The sequence below is a fragment of the Manis javanica genome, chromosome 2 (assembly GCF_040802235.1).
Source record: "Manis javanica isolate MJ-LG chromosome 2, MJ_LKY, whole genome shotgun sequence".
Classification (NCBI taxonomy): Eukaryota; Metazoa; Chordata; class Mammalia; order Pholidota; family Manidae; genus Manis; species Manis javanica.
Genome location: NC_133157.1, coordinates 182508453 through 182520092, shown reverse-complemented (window position 1 = coordinate 182520092; position 11640 = coordinate 182508453). Strand labels below are relative to the sequence as shown.

General features: G+C 35.0%; 1 protein-coding gene and 1 pseudogene across 3 annotated transcripts in view; both read right to left on the bottom strand.

Moving 5' to 3' along the window:
* Positions 1 to 518: 518 nt before the first annotated feature.
* Positions 519 to 11640, bottom strand: part of MTDH (metadherin) — an 89737-nt gene continuing 78615 nt past the window's right edge. For all 3 annotated transcript variants that reach the window (XM_036995249.2, XM_036995251.2, XM_036995250.2), the window contains 4 exons: positions 10842 to 10949; positions 8290 to 8430; positions 5562 to 5718; positions 519 to 4971 (listed from right to left, as the gene is read on the bottom strand). In XM_036995249.2, coding sequence (XP_036851144.1) covers positions 4901 to 4971; positions 5562 to 5718; positions 8290 to 8430; positions 10842 to 10949 — 477 coding nt within the window. In that variant the 3' untranslated portion in view covers positions 519 to 4900. The remainder of the gene's footprint in view (positions 4972 to 5561; positions 5719 to 8289; positions 8431 to 10841; positions 10950 to 11640) is intronic.
* LOC108402743 (mitochondrial import receptor subunit TOM6 homolog pseudogene) lies at positions 5725 to 8283 on the bottom strand (annotated as a pseudogene).

Sequence of the window (11640 nt, the reverse complement as noted above, 5' to 3'; positions counted from 1 at the left end):
AAAATTCCTAATTACACTATCTTAAGATACTAACAGTTCTTTTTCATACATCCCCTTGTGGTGTTTGTCAGGAAATCTGCAGCCCCTCAGCAAACTTCCAAAGGATCCCACTCCTTAAGCAGGGCCTTGCTGCTTTCTTGAGTCCTGGGGGAAGCTCCCATTAGAGCCCTGCAATCCCTTATGGAAAGGCTACCATGTGCTGTGCACTACACACCTCAGGGAACACCATTCACGTTCATGTGTGTTTATTACAATTTCCCAACAGATGTCAGTGGAATGACTTGAGGAAAGAGAACCAGTGGTGGCTGCCATAACACCCTTCTGAGACAAGGCAAGGTGTTCCCTGGGATTTAGCCAGTTCTGGCACCAAAAAGACCTGTACCAAGTTGGGGCATTTGAGAGCAGCTATTTCCATCCATGCCCTCCCTCCACAACCCTGTTACCAACACAGCAACAACAGAAGTCCAGCTCACCCCCGCCACCCTCTACTGGTAATGCTCTATTTCTTAAGCAGAACGGTGGTTTTAGAGTGTTCATTTTATTATGCTTTATAATTTATGTACATGTTACATATATCCATTTTATGCTTTGATACAATAAATAAAGGAAAGCACATATACAAACAAGAATGCCAATATCATGGGGATGACTTTGAATCTGCTTAAATTTTTCTTCAAATTACTTATAAATCCCAGCACTGTAAATATTACTAGTTAGCAAACATCGTACAATGCACCTCCTGTATCTATTTTGATGCTAGGGTTAGAAATCATTCTCCTGTTATTTAGAAGGAATAGTAGTAATGCTTTTTTTAATTTTTAGAATAAAGATTATACATCAGCATAATTCTCTTATTGAAATTTCAACTGAAACTTGTTATAACCTATATTTGTGGCACAGGTGTTATAGTAGGCTAGCTTCTTTCAGCCGGTCTCCAGAATTTTAAGTATTGAGTGGCAGAAATTTCTTCCAGAAATCTATTATATGTAAGCTTAACATCATTAGCTGCTTCTCTGAGTAGCATTTAGGAGATCTAAAAATTTCTTAGTTGGAAAAGCTAAAACCTGACCTTAAAAATGAAGTTTGTGTGCAGGTTGTATACACTGTATGTCAACCCTGTGACAGACTGCTAGCTGTGCCCACACCCAATTCTCCACTGTGTCCTTGGTTATAATCCTGAAATGTTAATTTGGTCCATGACAGGCCAGAATAAAGACTATTACTTACCATCCCCCTTTGTAGCCAGTAGGATCAAGTGATTTAAGTTTGGATTGAGAAGCCTACTTCAAGTGGTGTGTAAACTTCTAAGTGTTCTTAAAAGAAGAGAGCAGAAATGTGGACAGGTTTCTAGCTGGTGCAACTGTCTGTAACCATAATATGAAAGCAACATGTTGGGGACAGGAAGAGTAATATGAGTAGGAACCTGGGTTCCTAGCCCTGCAGTGCCACAGTAGCTCTGCAATGTCTTCACAGACCTTTACATGCAAAAGAAACAAACTTCTATCTTGCTTAAGTCACTACTGTTTGGGGACACAGCCAAACTAATACATAACACCAAATTTGAGCCTCATTTCCTTAACTTAAAGGTTAATGCAAGTGCTACCCTATACCTGGTGGAAGTTACATCTACTGCTAAAACAATGAGATGGAAGCTGTTTCCCATAGAGAACACTGTGTGTCACAAGCAGGGATATTTTCCAAGGCGCTCTAAGTCTAAATATTTGACTCCCCCTGGTGAAGCCTGCAAGTCCACCAATGGTTTCAGAAAGAAACAAGAACATAAGGTAATTGCTTTTAGACTAGGTTAGGATGCAAAATAACTGAGAAATGCCTTCTCATAAGAGAACTATAATGAGCAATTTAAACAAAACAAAAAAGGTTTTATTTACAACACTCAATGCATTTTACAAATAACATATTTGCATTCCCTAGGTCTTTTGGAAATTCCAGTTTGTGCAGCAGGTTTATAGGAATGTCTTAAGACATCTATTAGATATCTTAAGCCTAACTGCTAAATTTTGAAAGATATTTCACACATTAATAGAGAGCAGTTTTTAAGGAAAATGAAACTCTGTAGTTAAAATACTGCCCACCCTTCGATATTCAGTATCTTTAACCCAAATACAAACCAGATTAGTCTATGAAATAATATCATAGATTTGGGTGAGTTATTGCCACTGATCACTCCCCCCAATAAAATGCATGCACAAAGTAAACATGGTAAATTACACTGACATTTTATTTCAACAATTTTTTTTTTGGACTCTCTCAACTATTGTTTTCTCAATTCAGGGCAAAGGTAGGTAGGATTCCAGTCTGTGGAAAACCTAAACCCCTACTCCCTACTCCTTTCTCCCAAACAGGGAAGGATTTTCATTATGTAGAGACAGTTCAGGATTAGGGAGATTTTAAAGTAATTTCTGTAGGAGGCCTTGTTTGCGAATCAGGAAAAGGTTCCTATCCTGGCCTGAGAAGGCTGAAGGTACCAGTTTTATCCCTCCTAACAGTTTGGAGAGCATCTAATCCAAACTTCCAAAGGACAACAGGCTCTTCTCTCTCCCTTCCTCCCTGAATCACTGCCTTGATTTTAGTGCTGAGTTGATGATAACAGTTCAGATTCCAGAAACTGCTTTAATGTTACATATAAAGATCTTCTGTAACAAGAGCAATGAACAATGACACTTGAATTGTGCAAGAGTTTGCACCTCATGCTTGCTTTAGGGAATGAATTTACTATTTTATCACTCATAGCTTCCATCACTTAATTAAACATAAAATCCACATCCTAGAACTTGAGCTAGAGAGAAGGGACAAAGGTATCTCCATATTGGATCCACCTAATTTAGCAATATATTTCTCTATCTCCACACTGCATCTTTCTTCAAAAGATGGTATCTCTACCACCTGGCATAGGTGTTTGTACGGAAAACACTAAACTGGAAAAATAAAGTCCAACACTGACATAGCCAACAAGATTCTAAGATAAAGAAATGGTGAGGTAGAGTTGAGAGAGTTCAATTAAATTTTTGAGTACAGATCTTTTGGCACATTCTAAAATTACACAGACTCCCTATCAAATTTTCCTTTGTGGTACTTTTACAAAGTGCTGGCAACTTAGGAATCCTTGGATCTATTTAGGAAACATCTATGTAAAGCTAACAGAATAAAGTCATTTGAAAAAAAATCCACTCCTGGCACTTTAGCTTATTTATCCCAATATTGAAGTAAATAAAAACAATGCTATCCATTTGCTGAATTTATTTAAACAAATCAACTTAGAAATATCATAGAATTAAACAAAACTTCTGACATGTAAACATCCTGCCATGTTCCTGAAACAGATGTTAACACCTGATAAAAGTTAATAATAGCTTGTTAGGAAAGCTGTCCATTAATAAGGCCAGTCTTCAGCAAAACTAAAACCATTTTGTTTCTTTAGCTTTCCTACTGTGACAATCCAATACTATCAAACCACAATCAAATATAGTAAAGACAAGATTGGATGGATAGATCAGTACCATTGGTTACAGCTGTTAAACAGTTTCATTCTTGGCACCACATAAAACAAGCCAATCACATCAAATAAATCATGGCTTTTTTTCTTTATCACAATTCACTAAGTGATGTTAATTATGGTCCTTGTCAAATACGTTTGGTAAAGACTATTTACAGTGTACATGGCTGAGCATGCACTATTTATAGTTACAAAGATACCTGCCAGTTTATTACAATAGAATTACACAGTGCCTGAAATGGTGAAACTTCTCACACATCATTTAAATCAATAGTTTCAAGCAGGAAACATTCCTTATTTGACCAAAATTGCAATAATTACATGAAAATTCTTATAAAAACACGAATCCCCTCAAGAAATTGATGCATATTCTACACACTACAGGTTAAGGCAGTAAAAAAATGTATTCCTGATAAACTGGAGGTCTTGACAATGTCAATTAAAGCTGTCTGACTCTAGTTTTTCATTCTCCATCATATACTCAGTTCTGTCTGTATAACTAGTTTGTGAACTATTTCATTTTTTAAGTCAAAAAAATATTAGTAATGAAGAGCTGACGCTGGAAAAGTAATTGCTAGGGAAAGGAAAAATGTAAGTTGCATTTTGCCTGAAAGTTTTCAAATCACAAACGAGCATTATGTGAGTCTGAATCTTAAAAGTATAAAACAAATACATATAGTTTACCTTTCTTAATTTAAAATATACTGTACTTTGAACAATTCAAGTAATATAAGGCTATCAAAAATAATTTCATAAGCCATAGAAGCGTCAACTGTATTTCCCATTTTAATTAAGAACTTTTTAAAAATTGTAAACTAAACCATGACAGTTTAGTTAAGCAAATGATAAATGACTTTTATTTGCACTTGTGATTCCTTTAATTCCTTTAATACAAACGGCTACCAACATATGTGTAAAGATATGGCAGATTATGCATTTGATCAAAGCACTTTAAGCATAAAACAGGTTCAAATAGTTTAAGTTCCATGCATAAGATCCAAGAAGCTGCCTACTAACTTGTAAGCAACCTTCTTTCTAATTAGAATCCTTTATTCCTTAGCTGCAGATGAGATAGGGCACAATCTGTTGTAAACAGGGCACTGTTGTAAAATCAGGATAATATTCTTAAATTAAGATCATTCTCGTTAAATTGAAAAAGACTTTCCCCAAGTGTCTTCCAGCACTGTAGTATATTCTGTTGACCTCTTAATTTCATAAATTAACTTTCCTTTGATTCCATTTTTATGGTGGTTGTGTTCACAGTTTTGTTTTAAAAATTGGTTTAAATTTATATAAAACTCTGTATATGTCACAAATTATTGCATAAACAGCATAATCTTCAAGACAGTGCTTGCAAACACATGTCCAATTCAGGAAAAAAAATATTCACGTTTCCCGTCTAGCTTTTTTCTTCTTTTTTATTTGTTTGGGAGACTCCCAGCTAGTTTCAGACTTGGCTAAAAGGAAAAAAAAAAAAGGTAAGTTAGGAGGATAGTAAATACTGTTCAGTGTCAAAAACATAAAAAAGGTATCAATGAAAACATGGTATGAAGTCCACTAATAATGCTTTGAATTTTATGCTTAAGTTTTTAAGTTCTAGTTAACATATTTTTAGGTCATTCTATGGCTCTCTTCTTTTCCTTTCAATCCCAAGTACACTGCTTTAACCATATGGATATAACCAGTTTCTATCTAGAAAAAAAATTTAATATGGCTTAATCTAAGTAATGAAAGTGGAAATGGGTAAATGTACAGTAATGACAGACAAAGGGAGAAGCAGAGAAAGTCACAAAACAATTTGCAGTCTCAACAACAGGTGCACAGAAGGAGGGAAGGACCAGGTGGACGAGGGCAGGTATCAAGTCTTCCTCTGATCACCTCCTTGGCCCTCACAACTGAGGTGCACAAGTTCTAAGGAATTCAGCCTTTGCTAAGGAAGGAAGGAATTAATCCACTGATAAAAGTCTAATGTATTTAGGCTTCTATGATGTTGACACTTATAAATAGTACATTGAAACACAAAAGAACCAAAAGTAGGATTACTTACTCTGTGAAGGAGGCACACTATTTTGTTTAGTATTCGACTTGGGTTTATCTATCTCTTGTAGCTTCGGTGGCACTTGGGAAGAGCTCTTTTCAGAATCATTTCTTGATAAAATAACAGATGGCTCGGTAGAAACAGCAGGTGGAAGAGTCTTGATAGGCTATTTTGGAATAAAATTATCTTAGATTTTTGTTAAAAATCTCAAATAAGATTAAATATCATAGTAATACCAAGAGGCTGTTCTTCAGCAGCAAGTATATACTAAGACGGTTTCCAAATAATTTACCAACAGAAGCACAAATCTTGTCTGCCCTCTAGTGACATAACCAAGTACATCATTACTTACAATATACACAAATAGAGGTTGAGATACAAATGAATGAGACTATAAAATTATTTCAGACATTTACTGAAACTCAAATGGGAGTGTGTAATTCCATTTTCATTAAGTTTCACATTACAAATAGCATAATTTTGTGTTAGTGATTCAATGGCTCTGTTCACTTCCCAACTTTTCAACTCAAAACTTTTTCATATGAAAGACAAAAAAAACCCCAGCTAATTTCTGAACTACCAGTAGAGGACAGCCCTGCTTTCTCCTTCTCTTGTGAAGGGCTATCTCAAAGAGCAGTAGCAATTCCTTCAGTTTCTTATCCAAAGAAAAAGATGGCCTCAGACAAAAGCAGAATAAGGCTATTGGTCCTATTAATTAAAGCAACTAGTAAAACTCAGGTCCAAATCTTCAGTTTCATAGTTTGGTAGTAAAACCATAATGCTTACGGCGAAGATCTTGAGCCTTGCTTCTCGTCTTCAAATTGTGAGCAGAAAGGAGGCAAAGTGATTTTCTCAATGAGGCCTAACTGTTCATGAATGGTCAGGCCAGGTAATGATAGACACTCCAGTATTTGGAGTGCCTTGAAGCAAGAACAAATGGATAGGAAGGAGATCATTTCATCCTAAATTTAGCTTTACCTGTGATCGTTATTTTGAATTCAGAAACAAGGATAAGTAATTGCTCCTCTTGTCCCTCTTTTTCAAGGCTCTGTGGGTTCAATAGAGCACAATGGGAAAGGAAGCAAGATGGGGAAGCAGGCTAGCTATGTAACCCTAGGTTACTACTAGGAATCCTTCCTCTTTCAGGTATGCCAAGTGGCATTAACCTTGCTTGGTTCAGCTTTCTTAATGTTTCCTCTCTTTCTTTTGTCTGTGTGTGCTGTTTTTATTTCAAGTATCTGAAAATATCACTGGGTTACTCCTGAGGACAAGAGCAAAGATGACGCCCTACAGAAACATAGGAACTATGTACAGAACTTCAGAGAACAGAAGACAACCCTTTAGCTTCAGCCTGACCGCTGACAAGAGAAGGGAGTTCTGAGTGGACTTGGGGAAGAAAAGGAAATCAGGCAGGGAAGGGAAGGTGTCCTCTGAATCAGACTTCAGCTGTCATCAGGGTAAGTCTTGTGATGGTCATAGATTGGAGGCTGTTTTTGGAAGGTTTGAGTACAGGGTAGGTTCCATGTATCTTTTTGGTACACCCCTGGCTGAGGTGCCATTAGATCAATGTCACTCAAATTCCTGGCCAGCCAAACTCTAGCAGCAAACAGTCCCAAACTGAGGATCAAGTTCCTCGGGAAATTATTCCTATCAGTGGCGAAGTGCTAAACACCTTGAAGCCAATTTCCTACGTTGTCTGGAATTTCAGGAGCTTCATTTGCTGAGCCCGCAGCGTTCACACCGACCCCACTGGAAGCCATGGCAGCTCCCTCTATTTATTTCATATCCAAAAGTGTTAGTACTTACTTTTAATCACCTTTTCCCTTCTATTCTCACTTATTCATTAAATCACAGAAAGACTCAAAACATTCTTTACAAGATGGTTTCTAGAAACGACTTACTAAACACCAAAATGTCAGATGACCCTTTCTTTCCTTTACAGTCCTATTAATCCTATCCATGTATTGAGATCGTACCCTTTTACCTCAAAATACCCTTAGGGAATTAAAAGCATTAAATCCAAATAGAAGTATGGTTAAAATTTTATTTTAGTGCAAGACTCTTACAAATTCTCTTAACAGCAACTCAGGCTCTTGTTTACAGCTGTTTCATTAAATATATAAGCTCCACAAAGGACAAGAGTTTTTTTCTGCTTTGTTCTCTGATGTATTTCCAGAAGCTCAAACAGTGTGAGGCATGTAGCTGATGTCAATAAATTTCTTGAATGAATATATAAATGAACCATTCAACTCTACTCAAATTTCACATTGCACCTAATTAGAAATCAAGACTTTAAAGAGCTATCTGGTCTTTGTGTCACTGGCCCAGATCTTTTGAAAAACCCTTCTGACACACCAGAATTTTCCACAAATGGCATATATTTCAAGAACTTGTCACCAAATTTTAAACAACTGTTAACATTTTAAGAGTTTTGGGCCATAGTCATAGTACATACATGCTTTTGGGAAAATGCAACCAGTCACATTTTCTCTATTTCTTGTATGCCTAGATACTTAACAGGAAAAAATACTTCTGTGGCTCTGGTAGTTATGTGATTTTGGACAAGTTATTCAACTTCTCTAACCTCGTTTACATTATGGGTCCTAGCTCTCTTGTGGGCTTGTTGAAGGCTAAGTTAGGGTACTTAAAAACTTTAGCATGGTGCTTCAATAAAATGTTACTTAGGATAAAATCCTTAAGTCATCAAAATTTTATTCCTTAAATACCATAAAATTACCTGGCTATTTTTGACGAGTGCTTCAGGTGGATCACTAGTGCTTATGGTCTTTGAAGAAAAAGTTTTTTCCTGTTTTGGACGGACTTTGGATGTATTCACTGGAAGCTCTTCTCTAATTTCTTTTTCTAATTCTTCTGTGTCCTATCAAGAAAAGTAGTCTATTAAATGATATAAAATCATTCATTTTTACTAATTAAAATCTATTTGGTTTGTGTAACTAATGTCTGAAACATACTCCAAGAAAATAATTTTATTCCAGAAACTGTCCGAAGAGCTTAAAGAGCATATACAAATGATTAATCAAAAACTTAAAATACAAAGAAGGGTACATTTGGAACAGCTATTCATCACCTCTACTTTCTCCAGGGATTTAAATCACTTGTGAATTAAGAAACAATACATGCACATTTCCAAATGGGAACCATTCTGATTTATTAAATCAACTCAAACAAAATAAACTAAATTAATATATTTTTCTTTTAATAAAAGTACACAATGAGTTAGGTGACACTTGAACTAAGACATAAGAAACAGCGGTTCACTTCATGACTTCTTCAAGGAATGAAATATTTAAATAGAAGTGGCTTTTCTAGATAAATTAAGCTTATACAGTAGAAAGGACATAGACAGGAACTGCAATTTTGGCCACGCCACAATCCTACTGTGTTAATTTCGTTTCCCTGAACCTCAGTTTTCTCAGCTATAAAATATAATTTGCCTATATAATTTCTAAGGTCCTACCCAAGTTTTAATATTCCCATTCTTAGGACTTAAGATTTTTAAAAAGTTTCAACAAAAGCTAAAGCACATTACATGCTTAGGTATGTGATGGAAGTATAAACTAGAATATATTAATAGGACCATCACTGTGAATTGTATTTTACTTTAGCACACACATATATACAAACGGTTTTTTTTCTGACAACTGTCTAAGATGAACTTGAAAGTTTCCTTCCAACACTGGTTTTCTATAAAACTTGCTCAGGATGGTAGTGGGTTTAGACAGTAATTCATAATTTTGTTGTGAATTTAAGTTGAGCAAGTAGCTTTGGAAGTATGCATGTAAGATTTGCAATCTGTACAAAGTTAATGAGAACATATTAGTTAGTTCTATCCTATCTTAATGGAAAAAGAACAAATTCCAAACTATAGTCATTTATAGATAGGGTATCTCATTTAAATCTCCAAGCAACCTATGAAGTTAAGCAACTTGTAAAAAATTGAACAAAAAAACAGCTAGGAAATGGCAGAACTGAAATTTGAAAACAGATATGACTCTAAAGCCTATATACTTTTTCACTATAGTTAAAAAAAAAAACAGATCAACATTTTTGAAAGAAATATCAAGATACCAAAGGAACTTTCACAATTTTAATGAACTCTGCCAGTAAGCTGAAATTTATAGAATACATCTATGCTATAAAATTTCCTTTAAAAAGGAACACACCTAACCCATAAGCCAGAAAAGTAGTTTTAGTAAAGCTAATGACTTTAGTAAAGTAACTTTAGTAAAGTCACAGAAAACCAGAAAAGTTTGCCTAAATGAATTTCAAATACTATTACTAACAAAGGATAGTTATCAGAAACATTTCTACCAGCTAGCTCAGCTAGTAAGCACAGTACATGTTACACAGTGTCAGTTTTTTACATACATTGATATTCAGGCACTTTTAACTTTAATGCACACCATTATCACTACTGAGAAAAAACACTGGTAATGGACTGGTATCATTTACAAATGGTGGTGCTTCCAACAACAAAAGAACACTTACTTCCTTCAAAAGTCATGCAGAAACCTTTTCTAAATATAACAATAAATAGGAAAATTATTATGGAGGCTACCATCTAGAAATTTTGGCTATCTCCTACATTTTAAAGGAATGAAAACAGTCAGATGGTTGCAGTAAGGAATAAGATTTTCATATACTATAATATTGATAGTGCTTTCAAAAGTAAATCCATGCATGTTTCTGGCAATCTAGTATGTCTGAAATTAAAATATTTGTTTTCATCTATATTACAATTAAAAAATTTTTCTCCAGATGGGAAAGACCAAGGAAAAGGAAAACATAGGAGTGATATAAATAGAAAGTTTTTGTTAGGGACAAAAAAAGGCAGGAAAGGATACCAAGTGGAATAACCAGCAAACTCAGAGTCAAGGGAAAGACTCCATTTGTTATGTATACAGTTTTTCTAATTATGCTAAAATTCTCATTTGCTAAATTCCACTTACTCGAAGGCAATTTTTTGTATGTGTGAAACACTACCTTTTTTCCATTTCACCACAATATACACCAAAATGCATCTGGCTAATTTAAAATTTTATTTATTTACTTTGGATTCACACCTCTGATGTGATTTTTTTTAAAGCAATAAAGTCTTTATTACAATATGACATGTAAAATCTTTAAAACAATTTGTGACCTTTCAAATGCTTTTCAAGTAAATCTGCTGTCTCACGTTCTGTCATATCTGTACATATCTTAGCATCTGCATATTATCTTTTCACATATCAGCAGTAGGAGCTTAACGAGTGATGTTTTTTATTGTACCTGAGCAGGAGAGTTATCTTCACCTTGCTTCTTCTTTTTCTTTTTTTTCTTTTTAGATTTTCCTGTTGGAAGAGCTCCTTCTCCCTTTTCTTTGTCATCATCTGAAACCTAATGTTAAAAGCAAGAGTATTAAAGTGAACTCATTGGTTAAACTTTCATTATTCAGAAAATTACTATGGAACAATTTCATTCATTAGGTACAGTTTTTACCTTCCAAATTCTAAATAATAATTAGTAACAAGTAATGAAATCGATCTAGATTACATATTTAAAAAATAAAGTAGATGAAACTTCATTCTATCTGACACTTTTCTTTTAAAAATTTTTTAGCACTTTGAGATGCACTTCACCTATGATAAATCTTAACTGTACATACAGATCAATGACTTTTTATATATGTATAGTTACAGAACAATCACCACCCAGATCAAAATGTTTCCTTTTTCCCAAAGAGTTCATTCATGCCTGTGTCCAGTCAATCTTCACTCACCCCCTCACCCCAGAGGTAACCATGATTCTCACCTTCAGACAATATATTTTAATAATAATGTTAATGTTTAAAGGTTGTTCAAAAATCCTTTCACGAACACTTGAGACTGGTCCTGATTTCCCAGCTGAGATCTGCCCTTTACTAACTGGCCCACGGGGAACTCACAAACACCTTCTGTGCCTACACTCATCATCTGTTTAATGGGAATAATAATTCTCCCTTGGTTTTCATGGTTGTGGGGAAATACAAAGTGCCGTAAGTGAGCACCTGTTGTAGGATGGCACTTTTTCTTCTTTTATCACTTATTAC